Below are 19,979 nucleotides of genomic sequence, written 5' to 3' on the forward strand. Positions count from 1 at the left end.
GTGACGACTTGCGATGAAAACGTGTTGACTATTCACACACGAGTGAAAAAAGCCACGTGACCATTTTCACTCGGGTGTACAAAACACATTTCTTACATGTTTTTCATGTGTTTTGTATTGTTTTTTCATGTTTACATGTTTTTAAACGTGTCTTTTATGTTTTAAACATCACCCTGACCTGTGGAGAACAATATTTCACTCCCGCGTATGCTTAGCGTGTATTACGGAGGTGACAAACGAACCTGATTGTGAGCTGGGTGCACATAGCCACTTTTTACACCGAGTGCACATAGCATTGATGGCTATTCAAACTCGGGTGTAAAAAGCATCTGCCGAAAAAACACTCGACTTTATCAACACTCGTTTTTATTATTAAAGTCCGAGCCCTTGAATATTTCAGGTTTTTACCTTTAAATCGTTAATAGTTACTGTTTATTTAATTCTGGCTATTTAGGTTGTTCAAATAAATGACTATTATTGGGAGAGTTGGACGTCTCTCAGCAGCTACATCATTATTTCAAACCGCAGGGATTATACGTGGAATATGATGATAATGACAGTTTAGGTCTGAGTGGTACGGTTAGTCAGAGGAGCAACTCTGTTTCAAGAGACAGATTAGGATCTAGACAATAATCTCTAAATATGTTGCCGTCTATCGCTCCTCTCTACAAGCCGCTCCCGCTCCCCTCCACGTCGTCCACGATGATGGAGCGTTTACGCAGCACAGAGTTCCCCTTCCTGCCGCTCCTGGCCTGCAGGGGCAGCTTGGTCTGGCACGGGGCCCGGTACTGAGGCAGGCCGGTCTTGGTGGTGTCCAGCTCCTCGGGGTCGTCCTGCTGGGCCCTGAGGGCGGCGATCACGTCCTTGTCTGAGGGACTGAGGGTCAGGCAGCCGCAGGGGCGACCGCCGTCACCCTCCGCTCCGACATCTCCGGCCTCGCCCACGTCCTCTGGCTCATCCTCCACCGTCATGAAGGCGTCGCCCCACAGGCTCTCGCAGAGGTCCCTGCCGTGCTGGTACATCTACACACACACAAACACACACACACACGATATGTATAGGAAATGAAGACATGTCTGTTGTAATAAAATGATGGCTAAGGGTAGCGACGTGAATGCACGAAGAAAACTTTTTTCTCGTATGCCTCCACAATGAACATCTGAACATCTTTTCCATGTGTAAGCAGAAGAAACCGTAGTAACTCATGCAGTAACTCATACAGTAACTCATGCAGTAACTCAAGTGCAAGAGTGTACTCAGGTGCATTACGTGTATGCAGAAGTGTTTAAAATAACAATGGTTCAGTGAAATGCACGCGTTTGGGGAGAACTGAGCATATGACTGGATAAATGAGTCTCGAATTATGCTGCAGTTCTGTGAGTGTTTGTAAGTGGGTGTTTTGATATATTTTTGCTGTCGTTAGAGGTACACAATGCATGATTTTCCTGGAAAAAGAAAATGTATCGACTCATACAGATATAATCTCTCTCAATCATCGCATCGGACCTGCTCTCGGTGTGTGGCAGTGCATTTTTCTGCAGAGACTCTGCCTTCTGCCTGTTTCCTTATTTACTTATTTTCTGTGTTCAGAAGTGAAAATGAAGCAAAATGCCAAACGAGACTGAATCTGGGGTTAGTTTTTACTTTCATATTTGCTGGCAAGCTTGTTTACAAACCGAAAATGATAACAAAAGTACACTTACCACAATGTAAAATACTTAAAGAAGTATTTCATTGATTTAAAGAGGATCCTCGCATAAAACTAGGCCTGCTCTGTAGTAAAAAGACACAAATACTTTTGGAATTGGTTTGCTCTGGTCATGTTGCACCATGACCAGAGCAAACCTCGTCTGTTCAACACGATGGCAGCCGGATCTAATATCGCAGCTAAACAATGAGCTAAAACACGTTTCTGAAAACATTTTAGGCGAGAAATAGGAAACTCAGAAAAAGAGTCTTGGTTCCTATTTGATCAGCGCTGCTAAGTTTTACTGATTTTTTCTGCCTCCATTTTTACTGTGTAGGAAGCATTATGGCGCCCACTTCCTGTGCACAAACCCACATTGCTTTGAGACAAAGTGTCTCTTTTAAGTAAATGTAAAAACAGTTCCAGCATAGGCAGAAATTACAACAGGATTCTTACATCTGTGCAGCCCGAAGTAGATGTAAAGACCTCATAAAATAGCGGTTCTCATAGTGCATCAATTTGGAAGTTGGGATAACTTGGAGGATGAAAAAGGATGATCCATTAACCCTAAAATTGCACAAATTGAAGTTGCAAATCTAAAATATGCCTAATTGAAACACGGCAGTGTCAAAAAAATTGGTCTTGTCTCGGTCTCGGCAGACCCTGATCTTGCTTGTCTGGGTCTCGGTTAGTATGTTCGTGACTACAACACTAATAGATAAAGTTCTAATTAACAGCTACTAACTAAGAACAGTTTGCCAGTGCTGGCTGCGTCTCAGTGGTGCAACCGAACATCGACACAACTTTCAACAAATCGTTGAGTGTGACTTCGCGCCCTAACTGAGGAGAGAACCTGGCTGGTGCAACAGGCTGCCGAGCTCAAAAGTATATCTGAGTAAATGTCCATATTATCAGTGAAATGTACTTAAAGTTTCAAAAGCACTTATTGTGAATGTTCAATCACGGAGCCCCCAAGGTCCCAATGAACATCCTTTTAAACGTGGTATGCACAAGATAATAAAAATGAAATAAATAAATCTGAGATTTGTTCAGGGACGTTACAATGTCATCGTCTCTGTCAGACCTCACAGCCCACGCAGAGCCTTACACAACTCTCACCTGCGAGGCCTTTCATCTGCAATAATGCATCATATTTCATAAGTGTTATGTTTTGAAATCAGAGTAACTGGTAGCTATAAAGCTGTTACATATGGTGGACTGAAAAGTTCAATATCTGCCCTTAAAATGTACTGGAGCATGAACTGGACACGTGCAAGTACCCTGGAATTGTATTTCTGTACTATACTTGAGTAAATTTACTTTGTTTCTCTTTAAACCTGATTTTAAATCATTTTAATTAATATTTTTTTATCTTTGCTCCTTGTGCCAACATATGCTATTTTATTTTTTAATCTTATTTTTGTATTTATTTTAATTGAATTTATTTATTTTTATTTTATCTTTATTTACTTTTCTTAAATTGTAAATCATTTAGTAATTCATTTCACCTTCTAGTCTTTTCTCTTTACTCTTTTATTGTAGGTCTCTGTCCTTAAATATGTTTTGTATTTTCTTGCTCTGTAAAGCACTTTGAATCGCCCTGTTGTATGAAATGTGCCACACAAATACAAAGACACTTCGCTTACTTTCAGGCGAAAAAACAGTTTTGGAGAGCTCTTTCAGCTAATGACTGGTAAAATCTGGCTAAGTGCATTTTGTTCCACACTTTGATTTCCAGCTAATGTACACTATCTGCATGCCTTTTTTTGCAACATCCATCAAGTGCGGCCTTTCTTTGCTGGTAAACATCCATTGGAATAATTGATTTTGGCCTTTCAGGGCAGCGCCAGCCTTGAAAACAAGCACCCTCTGCCAGGTGTTTGAGGGGGCTGCAGGCACCTGGCAGCTGCTCTCGCAGGCGGCTTTTTGTCTTCCTCTCTCTCTCGCTCGCCTCACCTCGTCTGCACCGGCCTTGAGAGCAAAAAACAAGTCACGACGACCTTGAAAAGCCCACACTGTATCTGAGAGACTTCATCTCTGCGTCGTTTATACGGTAGCACGGTACGGTTCTGTCAGGCCCCGCAGAAAAGAAAGACACATCCAGACTAATGGGAAAGGTCACTCTCGGCACCTTGTTGCTATCTGACAGGAATTTCATAGCAGCGCTCGTCTTTATGAAGTTACACTTTGAAGGAAAACTCCAATTACTGCTGACATTAGCTTTGTGCTTTCTAGAGCGTGAAAAATCATGCTCCTCTCTAATAAGACACGTACGCGGATTAAAGGGGGATACTGCTCAACACTGCAAAAAACAAATCACAATTCAACATTTAAGCTGTTTAACTGTAAATGAAGCAGGTCTACAGGAATAGTTGGGGAAGCTAATTGTTGAAGTTTCTGTGTATTTTTTTTTGTGTTTGATTTCTGCAGTAGAAATGGTCCGCAGTGCTTACATTGTACCTTCAAATGCTTTATAACCAGAATATCTGTACAGCCTGAGCTGAAAAAAGTTGTGTAAGTCAATAAACTATAATAATTGGTTAAAAAAAACTGTAATTATGTTAACCCTAAACCCTAACCCTAACCCCTAACCCTAAAAAATTATAACAAAAATGAGACAGTCAGATTTTAGAAAATAAATGTACAAAATATATATTGAAAAAATGTGTGAAAGTCAATAAACTACAAGAATTGATAAGTTGATAAAAAATCATAATTGATAAAAAATATAAAAATAATAATTGATTTAAAAAATAATTTAATTATATACAAAAATAAAAACAAAAATCTGACCATCATCACATTTTCAGAAATAAACACACAAAACATTTTGATCAAAAAGATTTCATACTATACTACTTAGGTTATATGAACTCTGTATATTTTTTTGTTTGTTTTTGAAATGTGCTCATTTTTAAGAGGAGAACGCTGATTCACTCCTCTTGTTTTTGCATGATTTTGCACCACACTTAATCACAAGAGTACAACTGTCTAATATAGCAGATCAATATGCAAAAACAATTTCCAGCGGCTACTACGGCATACTGATGGCTCACATTTAGTCAACAATTAGTCTGTGAAATCCTGAACTATCATACGTGGCTCGCCCCTCCATCATGGCTGCATAACACGCCTACGTGGCCTTTGATTGGAAACAATGATGGTGTGATGACTGCAATAGAAATAAACCTGCTAATATTCTGCACATCCATCGTCATGCTTCTTTAAATGGTATTGCCAAAGAAGAAGTTGCTGAACATCGCTCAGTGGAAACACAGTGGTCCCAAAATGGTGTTTTATCGACATTTTTAAAAAAATGGCTCAAGTTTTGCACAAATTTGTAACGGAAACCAACCAAGCAACTTACTGATAGAAATGAACAGGGCTACGTCTCCAACGCTGCATCCAGATCTCTTTATGCATCCAGGATTAAAGATCTTATTTTAGATTGATTTCAGATCATGCAAACAACGATCTCTAGTGAGATTTCCATTTTTCTAAAATCCAGATTTTTCTGTAGTGATGGCCTCATAACAAGTCACTAACACCTGCTGCCAAGTCACCTTCTCTTTCTCCTACTATAGCTCACTTTGTCTCCTATCTAACTTCCACAAAATCTTATTTTCTTTCTTGCTTACTGCTGCACTCACTGTTTGTACATCTCTCTTCTTCTCCCCGTAAAGCGCACCCCCACCCCAACGTCTGCTTCCTTTCATCCTGCTGTCTGTTGGGGGATTAAGACTGAGTCACACAGGGTGCTCGAACAAGAAAAAGCTGTAATATATGTACCGTGTTCGAAGGACAAAGAGGATGACGGCTATTTCTCTCCACTACATGCACGCTCAGTCTGACGTTGAGGTCTTATCACAGCGACCCCATAATACACACAAACACACACACGCACACACACGCACATTTCTGTCCTTCCCCCGGCAGACATGGTTTGCTGCCAGAGCTAATTCGAGCACAAGTGGTTTTAGACGACATGGTGTGATCGAATAAGTGAGATAGTGAAATTTCCCGCGGCTCTATCCTGTCCTCCCCATCCTTATCTTTTTCAATTCTGCCCTTCTCTGTCCGAAACCTGCAACATTACACCCGGTGTGAAAAGAAAAACAGAAAAGCGAGGGACTTTAATCCGCAACACCGACAGAAAAACATCAGTTTTTCTTACAGCAGTGGTCTGTTGCAACGATTCTTTTGGCTGCGGGTCAGGATCAGAATAAGAAAAAGGTCAGTTTCATTATGCAACTGAATGGAAATTATCAAGATATGAAAACAAATCACTACGGTGATGATATATTAAACAGTTACAGAGTCAGGGCCGGGTTTAGGCCGCTTTGAATGGACGGGCAGTGAGAGATGTTAGTGGGTAATATGAATTATTCTTTAGGTGCGTATGCTGAACTGTTTCATGTTTTTATCCAAAGCTTTTTGATAAATAAGCTTAATTTTGTGCCTTTTATGCACTATAGCAGTGATACTAAACTTATGGTTCGCAGGCCAAATCTGGCCCCCATTAGGGTGCCAGTTGGCCCCCCAACCATTTTCAAATGCATAATAAAAATAAAGTGATTCACACTGGGAATTGTTTTTGTACTTTTACTATACATGAGTGAATAAAACAGTGTCAAAATAGAGCTTGATTATCAAAAATAAGTGCCAGTGGAGGATCCTTCGACAGAGGTCCTAGCTAAGACCCTAATGTCCTAAAATCCTAGAAATGTCCTGAAATCTTACAAATGTCCTAAAATCCTAGAAACACTCTAAAATCCTAGAAAATGTCAAAAAATCTTGGAAATGCCCTAAAATAAAAAAAAGTCCTAAAATCCTAGAAATGCCCTAACATCTAAGAAAAGGTACCAAAATCTGAGAAATGTCCTGAAATCCTAAAAATATCCTTAAATCCTAGAAACATCTTAAAATCCTAGAAACATGTTTAAGTTTTAGAAATGGCCTAAAATCCTAGAAACTTCCTAAATACTGGAAACACCCTAAAATCCAAGAAAATGTCCTAAAATCCTAGAAACTTCCTAAATACTGGAAACATCCTAAAATCCAAGAAAATGTCCTAAAATCCTAGAAACATCATAAAATCTAATAATCTTCTAACGTCCTAGAAACGTCTTAGAAATGCCCTAAAATCCTACAAAAGTCCTAAAATCGTAGAAATGCCCTAAAATCCAAGAAAATATGCCAAAATCAGAGAAATGTCCTGAAATCCTAGAAACGCCTTCAAATCCTAAAAACATGCTTGATGCCCTAGAATCCTAGAAATGCCCTAAATCCAAGAAAATGTCCTAAAATCCTAGAAACTTCCTAAATACTGGAAACACCCTAAAATCCTAGAAACCTGCAACCCGGAGCAGAAAGATTGTTTGATGAGAAGGTGAAGGAGGTTTCAGAGTAAAGTAGCCAGTAAGTAATTCACACGTACACAGTATTTACAGTGTAATTTCAGGCTGCAATCTCCAATAACCTCATACAATCCTTCTCCTCTTCCTCGCACCATTAACTCTGTGTATCTGATCCACACTGCAGACGTGTTGTGTGCCAGCGTCCGTCCGCTCTGTGCAGATGTAACCTCGTTCCCACAGATCCCGGAGCAGAAAGAGTGTCTAATGCTGAGATAAATCAGACCTTGGCTGGCAAATAATGTTACCAATGAGTACAAAGACAGCGTGAGACACCGAGTGCCAGAGGGATCTTTGAATGCAGTGGATGAGCGTGTGTGTGTGTGTGTGTGTGCTCGCCTTTAAATGCATTGGCTTGTTTCTATGCAAATTGACGTCTACTGCAGTCAGCGGTTACAAATCCTCGCTGTATCTGGGCATATTTATTCCACACACACCTGGATTTTGTTCCTATCTATCAGGCGAACTTTTTAGGGAGCGGAGAGACGGCAAAGAGGATTTTCTCAACTCGTAGTGAAGATAAAGTAGAGCTTAAAAATCTTTAAATACAGAGTTGTGAGATGTTTTCACGACAGAGACAGTTAATAAGTGTTTGCAGCACGTTTAGGTGGACTGAAGTGCCTCGAGCTCAGACCGCGGCGAGGCCCCACTGTGAAATCTCGCATCTCTGCCGACTGAAGAGAAAACACAATGAGGCTTTGCGGCTGCTGTGACCTCCAAAAGTGTTGCGAGGAGCAGGCACTTGTTTTGCGGCCTGTGCTCTCCTCTCAGAGGGCCGATTTGTTGAGCGTGCTGAATGCGGTGACTCATTTCTTTGTATTCAGGAGCTGTTTAAAACACTCTGTTTTGAGAGCTACCTAAATTTATTGGAGCCCATTTGCTGCCATTAGCGGCGCCCTACATGAAAGTGGGCCAATGCCAGCACAAAAAGCACCAAAGTACACACACAAATACACACTCGGACATCCTCTCTTTGCATTGTTTTCTCTTACGACAAATCTGTCGTTTCCAGTGATCGTTTCATATCCTCCAGAGAGCCAGAGGTCTGAGGGTGTGTGTTCATTTATCAGCGTGTCTCGCCCTTTATGTGTGTGTGTGTGTGTGTGTGTGAAAGTTAAAGTTAAAAAAAGGAGAGTAATACAGGGAGACTGTAATAAAAAAGGAGAGAGATAGAGGGAGAAGAGTTTTTTTAAAAAAAGAAAGAATGAGATAAAAAGAGAGATATGAGAAAAAACACATAAAAAGGAGATCGAAAGGAAAGAGACTGAAAAAAGGGAGTAAGGAGAAAAAAGAGATTAAGAAGGACAGAGAAAGATTAAAAAATGGAGAGATATAGAGTGAAAGATAAGAAAAGGAGAGTAATACAGGGATAGAGGTAGAAGAGGGGAGATGGACAGAGAAAGAGACAAAAAGGAGAGAAAGAAAGAGATAAAAGAGGAGATGGGGACAAAGGAGAGGTAGATATAGAAAGAGATTAAAAAAGGAGAGATAGAGAAAGATTAAAAAACTGGAAAGAGATGGAAAAGAGATTAAAAAGAGAGATGGTGAGAAGAAAAAGACATGAAAAGAAGATAGAGGGGAAAGATAAAAATGAGAGATAGATAGATCGATAGATAGATAGACAGACAGATAGATAGATAGATAGATAGATAGATAGATGGATGGATAGACAGATAGATAGATAGATAGATAGACAGATAGATGGATGATAGATAGATGATAGATAGATGGATGGATAGACAGATAGATAGATAGATAGATAGATAGATAGACAGATAGATAGATAGACGGATAGATGGATAGATAGATAGATAGATAGATGAATAGATAGATGGATGGATAGACGGATAGATGAATAGATAGATAGATGAATAGATAGATGGATGGACAGATGGATAGTTGTGTGTCTCAGCTGCACACCTCAGTAACTCTGCCCACTGCAGCTGCATTCAACCTTTTAATGCTTCAGCCCACGCCGCCGCCCTGCACCGTTAACCCTTTGTGCACAGTCACCTGACCGTGACGCGCAGCTGCAGAGCTCGCAGCTCAAACGACGAACTCTGAAGGTCCATCAACGGGAATCAAACCTCTGCTGCTGAGAACATCTCAGCTCAGCCGTGATGCTCACACGATGATGCACCTAATGTTCCTAATATCACCAGAACAGCTCGTTACAGTCGCTCACAGGAGGACGAGGACGCAGGGACGCACTTTTTTTACTAAATTAACCCTTAATGACTGTTTCCTAGTGCATCTTATGCACTTCTCATTCTTCAGTTTTTGATAATTTGGGCTGTGTTCATGCATATGGCATACATTTTGGCAAGATTGTGTATTTTTGTTTGATCTTGGAGTTTCCAGCTCAGCTCCTACAGTAAGTCTAAAATACACTGTGGAAACAAAACTGTTACATTCAGACCGTTCAAGTGCAAAAAAAAAAACATTCAAACTGCAATATTTGAACCCACAATCATCAAAGCATAAAAACATGCATTTTATTATTTCTGGGTGTCACTCTGGGCTTTTGCCTTGGAATTTGTCAATTTTATTATTTGGCATATGGAGAAAATATGTGCTTTTTCCACTAGGTGCACTGACATATCCCAGACTGGGATGATCAAAATAAAAATCTACTTTGGACGTAGTATATTGAAATTAAATTATTTTATTTTATTTTGTCATTTATAAACATAGTGGTATTGTGACAAAAACCTGGCATTTAAAGTGTTAAAATTCAGAAAATTAATGAATATTTTATATTTCTGATTAGGATTGACATTGGTTAGAAAAAACTTTAAAGACAGTAGAAGATAATATTAATATTAATCAGTATTTTTTTTAAAGCTTGATTTTGAAAAGTGTATTTTTGTGCTCAGAGTGATACGAGTGTGTGTCATATTTAAAAGGGTTAAAATCAATTTATGGTTTTTTTTCTTTTGGCTGGATGACGATAAAAAATGAGTTTTGTGCGTGACACAATAATAAAGAAAATCAATTAAGCTCTAACTCATGGTTTCCGTGTTTGCTGTCCGTGTTTCTCCTGCAGGTTGATCAAGGCTTTATATGATCTTATTTTAACATGCTAAATTTGCTAATTAGCACTTTACACAAAGCACAGCTGAGGCTGATGGGAATGTCATTAGTTTGGAGGTATTTGCAGAGCGCAGGTTTGTGGCACAGCTTCACCGACAGTCAAGGTGCACACATTTAATCGTGATTTCATTTGCCGATTTTAGTCTGTTTTTGCTCTGACTCAGTCTGGTTATTATTAAGAGGATTGTGTTTTCTGCGTCTTTCTCCTCCTGTGTTCCTGAGCTGCCTTCACTCACTCGTCCATCCTCACACCTGCTCTTCATCAGCCTCATTAGCCCTTCAGGCTCCAGAGATTTCCTCAGTCAGTCATTCAGCTCTCTGCCAGCTCTCCTGCCCGATCACTAATGTCCCTCACCTGAGCCTCTTCGCCGTCCTCTCCACCTGTACGTCATCCCCTCATCAGGCTAGTTTAAGTTTTCAGTTCAGTTTTTGTTGGATCTTTGATTTTGTTTTGTGATCATTTCTTTTGCTTTTTCCTGCCTTTTGACATTTTTTGCAGGTATTTGTTCAAAAATGTACTGGACAAATCAACCCTTTGAGACATGACAAAATTGCCTTGGTGTCTTTCAAAATCATGGGTAAAAAGGCAATGAGCAACATAAAAAGAAATTGCACAAAAACTAGCAAAAAACAGTAATAAAATAAAATATAAATAGAAAAAAATAAAGTAATAAAATAAAATATAAATGGGAAATAGAAAAAAAATAAAGTAATAAAATAAAATGAAAATAGTAAAAAAAGAGGAAAATTACCTGAAAATTAGAAAATAAAACAAGTACAAAATATAGTAAAAGAAAAAAAAAAAACAACAGTAAAATAACCCAGAAATTTATTAATATAATAATTCTGTGAAATAACTTTAAATATATAATATTAAAATATTTAAAATAATATAGTTGTTTTCTTTTTTTGTTTATACATTTTTCCCTTGCTTCTTTAAAAACAGTTTTCCAAACATAATTTCTTTCAGTCTGCAGAACAGTTCTTGCCAGTTGCTCATTGCCTTTTTTTCTTGTTTTCAAAACAAAGCAAAACCAATTTGCTCAGATTTAAATACTCGTGAAGAATTCATCCATGGTGGAGCATGAAAATCTATACCAAATTTCATGAGAATTTCGATGCATCCAAGAGTTGCTGAAATGTTTCAGTGTGGACCAAAAGGTGCTGGAGAGACTGAAATCACCATTCATGAGGCCGTGCTGCTGCTCTGAATGGAAAAACTCTGAAAGCCTGATTTCTATTGAAAAAACATCCTGAAGGTCTGAGGTTACGTAAGCAGCCAATCACAGATGTGGCAAATCTCGACCTACCTGCTGATACTGAACACAGGTTCCAGTGCAGTTCTGTCCCCGGGGGTCTCTGGCCCAGTTACGAGCGCACGTCATGTCCATCCTGCAGGCATCAAACCTGGAGAAAGACGTCAGTTCTCAAAATATTTGAAACGGCAAAACAAACTGTAATTCTCTTTTGAATATTTCATCCAATAAGATTCATGTTGTATAGCAGATAACAGAGGTGGAGATTTTTCTTAGAGATTTCTCTCTTAGATGAGAACAACACTTTCCATTTAATTGCGCAAATTGCAAATAGATATATGCGAATGTAAAATGCCGCTAATGGAAATACATCAGTTTCAAAAAAACTCACAAAACTGCAATGGAAACACTTTTTTGGCTTTTCTAGGTCACATGATGCTTTGGCTATGTGCTTTTCGGTAGGAACTGGCTCCCTCGGGCATGATGCATCACGTACTCTTCAAAAGTTGAGCAAATCATCCGGAAGTTTTGAATCCACAATTTGTCCATGAAATCGTGGACTATCAGCTCCCAGAAATCCCTCATACATGCTTTCCATCATGGCTCAATAACACGCCTACGTCGCCTCGGATTGAAAATAATGACGGCTAGCTCGGTGGCTGCAATAGAAATAAAGCTGCTGATGTTTTGAACATCTATCGCCATGGTTACTGGGATGTTATCACGAGAGGAGGAATCGTATAACATCACTCAGTGGAAGCATAGCTATCTTGCAATTGTGTCTTATCGACATTTTGAAAACATCGCTTAAGTTTTGTGCAAATATGTAACAGAAACCCGACTTGTGACAGACATCGATTCGTAGGCTAATAAAGAAAAACGATAAGTCATATTTACCGTACTGATGTGAGTGGTTTCAACTGTCTCATCAAATTTTTGGCAAGAAAGTGTCTAAGTGTTCTTTCAGAATAGAGAACTATGCTCCTTTGTTAAATATAAACACAAATTTTATTACAGAAAATAATTCTATGTACTTTTCATATTTCTTCATGACAAAAACCACTGTTAGTCATTTTATCAAAGCAGCCTGGACATGATGTACCTCATTTTGCAGGGAATCCTCTGGCTGTTACATGTTCTTTGTCTACTTTCTAACGGGAGACTGATACGTGTAACCTTGGTCTTGTTTCATACATTTTTTGCTGTTTATTGGACACTCTGTCTCAGCATGGCTGCCTCTGCACGCCGTTGTTACACTGGCTGGTAATCTCTCTCCTGACAACCTTAAAGGTGAAGGGGGACAGATACTGAGTTTGATTTAGATCTGTTTGGCAATGTGTTTGGCAGCCTCACCAATCACGGCAGAAGCTGTGGCAGAGCGGCACGGCCTGGATGTACGAGCGGCGGTGGGGGTGAGGCCAGCGTGCGGCATCGGGGGAGCAGCGGTAAAAACACGACACACGCTTTAGGAAGCCCTCACACCTGAGGAGAGAGAGGAGGGAGCAGTTAACATGATGACATCTGGATTTAAAGGTACAGTTCACCCCCAAAATCAAAAGCACTTATTTTTAGTCTTCCCTGTAGTGCTGTTCATCAGTCTAGATAGTTTCGGTGTGAGTTACAGAGTGTAGGAGATATCGTCCGTAGAGATGTCTGCTTTCTCTATAATATAATAGAACTAGATGGCACTCTGCTTGTGGATCTCAAAATGTGAAAAAAACAAAAAAAAACATTTGGGAAAATTCAAAAGCAATGTGTCTTTCTGGAAATCATGACTCGGTTACTTAAGATAATCCACAGATAAACAAATGTTCACTCTGCTTTTAGCTCTGTTTTTGGTCTCCACCAACTGCTTTAACAGCTCCATAGTGTTTACAACCACTCACATGTTGCAATTTTTGTCTCTGGGCTGTTTGACAACAAAAAATTGCATCTATTCAGAAGGAGACTGATGTGCAGCAATTGCAATGCAAAGTGTGAAGAATGTAAATATAAAGAGTGCATGTATTAAAGTTTAACCTTTTGAGATCTGAGAGAATTGGTTTGATGTACAAAAAAATGTTAGTATACTTTTTACATAAGAAAAAATGCTTGAATGTATATATTATATATTATTATGATAATGATAAATATAGGTGTTTGGGGAATTTTTTTCCACGCTTTTTTAAAAGGGGATTTCTTGAACTGTGTATCGTTCTTACCAAGATGCTCATTGCCGTTTCTTTAGGTGTTTGGTGAATTTTTTTTCCACGCTTTTTTAAAAGAGAATTTCTTGAAATGTGTATCGTTCTTACCAAGATGCTCATTGCCGTTTTTTTTTCTCATGTTTTCCAAAAAAAGCAAACCAATTTGCTCAGATTTCGAAGGTTTAAATACTTGTGAAGGTGTAGCAGCTCAAGAAAAGTAAAGTAACGATAAGATTGTTCAGAGTGGTAAGAATACATACAATTTTTTATTTCCTAAATTTAAAAAAAGTTGAGCATATAAGAGTATAGAGTATATATAAGAGTATACATACAATGATAAAGACACTGCAGTGCTCTGTAGAGCTGAAGGGAACTGCAGATAATCCTCTGCGGGTTTGACAATATGAACATACAAACATGTACATGTAGTAAGGTGAAATGCAAAGACTGTGGATCAGAGGGATATCTATAGGACTTACTCGGCGCTCAGGGGGCCACATTTGTCCCAGGGCTCATTCTTATTGCCAGCAGAGGGGACGTGTGAGATATCCTGGATATCTTCTTCTGTGCAACAGCTATCTGTCAGCAGCAAGGACAGTAGAGACACTTGAGCGGGCTGTCAGTCAGGAGATTTACTTTGATATTTTCCTTCACAGTTTGTCTTTACACCATTAAACATGCAGCAGTCTCCAGACAAACACAGTCACTCACTGTCAGCGTACAGCCCGCATTCCCTTAGGTGTGGCTCGGGGCCGGGCGTGGCCTTGTGCTTTCCGTCTTGAAGACACACCCCCTCCGAGTGAGCTCCACCAATCAGCGCAGCCGCAAAATACGCGCAGACCAATAGCAGAGGGCGAGAAGTGACACCCATCTCTGCAGACGTAAAGATGAGAATTCAGCAGCCAAAAGACACCTGAATTACCAGAAATCAAACACTCAAAATCTAATGTAATATGATAAAATGCGTGTAATTAATTCTTGTTAATGCATGCACACAGCTTTAAAACGCTCCTAGGTTCAATCATGATGGTGTACAGCGAGTTATAGCGTGAGTGAGCCATTCAGTGCAGGCTCTTTAGCTCCGTGTGTGCCCTGCGTGTGGTGACCTAGTAGACAGGGTGAGCCTAATTAGGTGAGACTGAGGCACCGTGCTGAGATGGATGACATGCGTAGTTGTTTAATCTGACAAGCGGCTGGCTGATGTGTAGCCCACATAACACGAATTAAACAAATCTATTGGACATAGCGGCGTGGGGCGGGACAGGCCCGGTGTGGCCCTGATTTTACAGGAGAAAGACATACAGCAAAAATAAAGCAGAAAATATGGAGAACTGACACATTAGTTCACTTTCACCTTGTAGCTTTATCTGAATCCATTACTGAGGGACTGTTCTTTATTTATCAGAGGAGAGGTGTGGCAGGGTTGTTACTTTTTTCTTTTTGTTTTGTTTTAACCTTCCCCAAAACTACGAATATTCCTGCTTGTGTCTCCTTGGGTGAATTTGGGAAAATGTAAGACCCTCCCTCTGCCATGAATTAGTTTTTAGATTTTAAAAATGGACCCCTCGATGTTCGGAAGTCAAACGTTGAAGATGAAATGAAAAAGCCTTGTCATGCAAGCGGGTTAGTTCGTGCAAACAATTAATTTTTGGCAAAATTTTAGATGAGACGGATAGAATGAAGTGATTTTTAATGAAATATCACTATTTTAAGCTCAGATTTGGAGTTTTTTTTGTTTCTTTTTTTACTGACAGAAACGTTGGTCGCACATGATGTGTTTGAGGGCTGTTCGAAATGTGAAAATCCAACGATAATTACTGTGATAAATGGTTTAATTTTGTCTATTTTTAAGAAAAGATGCATGTTCTCTATAAAAATTAGCAGTAAAATAAAAACAAAATGCCGCCATTTTAAGTTGTATGCCCCTCCCGTAAGCCAAAATAAAAAACAAAAGTCCCTACCCAGTGTTAAAAAAAAAATGATTTGACATGCTTACCCTTTTTTTGAAGCACCCCTTCCCCTCTCATAAATAAGGAACAGTCCCTAACTGATAAACAGTTTAAATAGGCTATACATTCAATCATGTATGCATGTTTTCTAAACATATGATTTACATGGTAAAGGACTGTATGTTATTTATGGGGGGGGGGGGGGGGTGCCAACCAGGGGAGGCACCTTTAAAAAAATTTAAGCACTGAGGAGGGAATCATATTTTTTATTTAGCTTAGGAGGGGGACATTCAACTTTAAATTGCTGTATTTATGTATTTTAAATACTAAAGTATAAGTGAGTTTGAAGGGCGTGTTTTCTTTAAAAATCTCAAATCACACCATTTGTCACGGTCAGAAACTGTGAAATATTGTTTTGCTTTTTTAAGGAATGTCCTGCATTTTCCTCCAGTGAATATATATATACACACACATTTGTGGCTCCAGGGAGGGTCACAATAATATATATATATTTTTAAATGAAGTCACACCGCAGCCACCCACCTACAATACTAAATTAAGTACAATCCCTTAGTTTACTGTCATCTTCCAGCTTTATCCACATCTACTACCTGCTAAACAGTTCAAACTGATACGTTTGTAGGCTGAAAAATCAGTAATTTATGCAGTTTTGTTCAAAATACTCAAAATAAACAACAAAAAAGGATATAATAACCTTTCAGTGAAAAATAAAATGAAGCAACTTAATCATCATCACCTACTAACACCAGTGTGCGCAAAACACACCGTTTACAACATAAAATGAACATTTAAAAAAACTTAAATAACAAACCTTGGTGAAAATAAAGACTGTTTTTGCTCAGTTAGGAGCAACCTCACTTTTTTATTTTTCACTCTGTTGTAACAGCATATTTTTAATGTAATATCCTCTAATAATCTCAATAATAATGGTGCTTCTTCACGGCGACCTGTCGAATTAGGGTGGCTTAATCCCACATAGATTACCGTGTGTTTATTTTTACCTGTCGGTGGGGTGAAGGATGCTCCGTCCGGATTAGTTTCCTCTGTTTTTCTGCGGCTGAGTGTTTCTTTCTCTCTCTCGGTGTCTCTCCGGTGTGTCCGTGTATCCAGCTCCTGTCCGCGGTGCTCGGTGCTCCGGTCTCCTCCTCCTCCTCCTCTCTGTGTGTCTGTCTCTCTCTGAGCTGGCTGTGATCTCTGCTTCCCGGGGGCCGCTGCTCGCCACTTTGTCACCGGTTTATATGAAGGACATTTCAGTCCTTTCCACCAGGCGACTCTCCCCCTCCCTCTGCCCCATGCTGGGAAGTCCTCTTTCTCTCTCCCCTCCCTCCCTCTCTGCACGCACACACACACACACACACACACACACACACACACACACACACAGAAGACTCCCTCCTTGTTAATCTCCCAATGAGATGTTTACCAAATCCTCATGTTGACAGCCTTCCTTCCACCAGTCCCTGCAATGCTACATGAAAAAGAAGAGAAAAAAAACCCGATTTAAAATCTGATCCTATATGGGAAGTGTTGCCCTTGATGTTGAGAGGATCATTCAAAGGTGGTGCTGAGTCACACCTGTCCTCCTCCCCCAGCCCTCACCCACTGAGGTCAGGGCTTTTTCCAGATGACAGGGTTAGAGGCTGAGATTTAATACTGCATGATATGCTGAGGACAGGGAACACAAATCTCTGCGGAACAAAACACCGTCAAGCTGCTGCCAGTTGCAAAATCTTTCCTGTTATCATAAAGACAAGAGTTTAGTTTTTACCTGGATGCATTTTTTTTCTACATGTGTGTCAAACTAGGAGTAGGTGACCTTGACGGCTACCTTAAGGTGTAATAATAATAATGATGATGATGATAATAATAATAAAGCTATATTTTAAAGCACCTTTTATACAAGAAATGCAGCCCAAACATGCTTTACAACAAAAAAAATTAAATGCGCCAATTACTTTACCTGAAAAAAACATAATATAAAGACAAAATAAAACCTTGCAAAACATTTCCAGAGTTTAGTTTTTACCTGGATGCATTTTTTTCTCCATTTGTGTCAAACTAGGAGCCGGTGACCTTGACAGCTACCTTAAGGTGTAATAATAATAATGATGATGATAATAATAATAAAGCTATATTTTATAGCAGCTTTTATACAAGAAATGCAGTCCAACATGCTTTACAACAAAAAACTTTGCAAAACCTTTGCTGTTATCATAAAGACAGAGTTTAGTTTTTACCTGGATGCACTTTTTCTCTCAATTTGTGTCAAACTATTATAATACTAATACTACTGCTACTACTTTTATTAATAATAATAAAAACTTAATTTGTATAGCATCTTTCATACAAGAATTGCAGCCCAAACTTGCTTTACAACAAAAAAATTACATGCGCCAATTACTTTACCTGAAAAGACATAATATAAACACAAAATAAAACCTTGCAACACATTTCCAGAGTTTAGTTTTTACCTGGATGCATTTTTTTCTCCATTTGTGTCAAACTAGGAGCCGGTGACCTTGACAGTTTGGGTTTTTTTCAGCAGGGATTCATAAACAGAAATACCTAAAAGTAATGAATAAATAGTGAGCTTAAAATGATGGATGAACAGCTGAAATTGTCTGAAAATATCGATAGACACTTGAAACTATTAGCTAAAAGAATTAACAGTTAAAAAAGCGTTAGCTAAAAGCAATGAATAAACACTTTCCAGTTAGCTAAAAGTAGCTTATGGATAAACAGTTAAAATACCTAAATGTAATTAATAAACAATTGAAATAGTTATCTAAAGGTAATGAATAAACAGTTGACATAATTACCTAAAAGTAACAGATAAAGAGTTGAAACAGTAAGCTAAAAGTAGCTAACGGACAAACACAAGAGTTAGCAAAAAGTAACGGATAGTTAAAATAGCTAAATGTAATTAATAAACAATTGATATAGTTATCTAAAAGTAATGGATAAACAGTTGACATAATTACCTAAAAGTAACAGATAAACAGTTGAAATAGTAAGCTAAAAGTAGCTAACGGATAAACACAAGAGTTAGCGAAAAGTAACGGATAGTTAAAATAGCTAAAGGTGGCTAACGGATAAACACTTAGGAGTTAGCAAAAAGTAACGGATAAATAGTTAAAAAAGTAAGCTAAAAGTAACGGAGAAACAGTTGAAACAGTTAGCTAAAGGTAGCTAACGGATAAACACAAGAGTTAGCAACAAGTAACGGATATTTAAAAAGCAGAGTAACAAATAAACAGATGAAACTGTTTTAGGGAGACTTTGAATGGGCATATTCGTATTTATTTTAAATACTCTCATCACCCCAAAACCTGCAAATTGGTTTGAAAGGCATGTTTGCTTAAAAAATATCAAAAATAACACCATTTATCTTGGGCAGAAATTGTGAAATATGGTTAGTAATGATGGAGGGAGAGTCATGGATTTTCCTGCAGTCACTCAGGGAGACTCAAGGAAAAAATATTTGTAGAGAGGAAGATATCCAAACAAAAATAAACCACAGCCACCCGTCTATTCTGGTAAATGAAGTACAGTCCCTAAAGTGCATGGTTTGAACAGGGTTGTATGGAAACACAAGTGTTTCCAGCCAGTGTGTTTTTCCACCATGTGTGTATTATTGCTCCTGGCTTTTAATCTCACCTCCCCTTGGACCTGGTGTACCAGCCTAATCCCTGGCTGGGTGCATCTCTCTCTCCCTCCCCGGGTGACCTCCCAAGGCTTTTGGCCACAGAAGAGCAGATGGAGAGTGTCTTGTGGCCTAGATACGTCCGCCTAAAACCAAGGCTGTGAAATTGGTGACATGCCTTAGACATGATTGGTTTTGGCAACGAAACCATGCAGGGACAGGAAGGGACCAGACAGATTGGCCATCACATAAAATCGACAGATTGAGTGCAGATAAAATGGTCTCGGTGGAGATTCATACTGTACAGTTGAAGGAGTAAATGAGGGCTCGCTCGGGCCCCGTTGTCCACCAGACTGTTTCATAACTGCAGAGGGGTCGTCACCACAGAGTACTTTATTTCTGGGGGTCAGAGCAAAGGAGCGAGAGGCAGAAAAACAGCACTCCATCTGGTAATTAGAGGAGGAATAACGATATCCTTTGTGTGGGAGCTATTCAGGGAACAGAGAGAGGAAGGACAAAGCGGGCCATCGCTGCTCTCTGTGTACCCTTGTCGGCGTTCTCATTTAACAGGGTTGGGTCACTGCCTGCGCTCGGGCCTTAGGCTGGCCCTCAGCTGGCAAACAGTGTCACCCATCCTTGTCGACTCACTAACTGACAGACATTCATTTCCGCCAGTTAGGGTTTCTTTGATTTGTTGCTCCACTGACCTATTTCTCCAGGGTGGCAGACA

General features: G+C 39.3%; 1 protein-coding gene across 2 annotated transcripts; it reads right to left on the reverse strand.

The window, feature by feature from the left end:
* On the reverse strand, positions 1-16,870 carry rtbdn (retbindin). Of its 2 annotated transcripts, none has more exons than XM_042505237.1 (6): positions 16,608-16,870; positions 14,348-14,509; positions 14,116-14,215; positions 12,804-12,932; positions 11,505-11,601; positions 1-1,022 (listed from the first exon to the last, which is right to left on the reverse strand). In XM_042505237.1, the coding sequence occupies exons 2-6, from the start codon at positions 14,505-14,507 to the stop codon at positions 666-668; spliced, it is 843 nt and encodes a 280-aa protein (XP_042361171.1). In that variant the 5' UTR covers positions 14,508-14,509; positions 16,608-16,870; the 3' UTR covers positions 1-665. The 2 variants fall into 2 exon arrangements, with proteins under 2 accessions (XP_042361171.1, XP_042361172.1); XM_042505238.1 differs by having other exon boundaries at positions 14,348-14,549.
* Positions 16,871-19,979: the final 3,109 nt, after the last annotated feature.

The sequence above is a fragment of the Plectropomus leopardus genome, chromosome 17 (genome assembly GCF_008729295.1).
Source record: "Plectropomus leopardus isolate mb chromosome 17, YSFRI_Pleo_2.0, whole genome shotgun sequence".
Lineage (NCBI taxonomy): Eukaryota > Metazoa > Chordata > Actinopteri > Perciformes > Serranidae > Plectropomus > Plectropomus leopardus.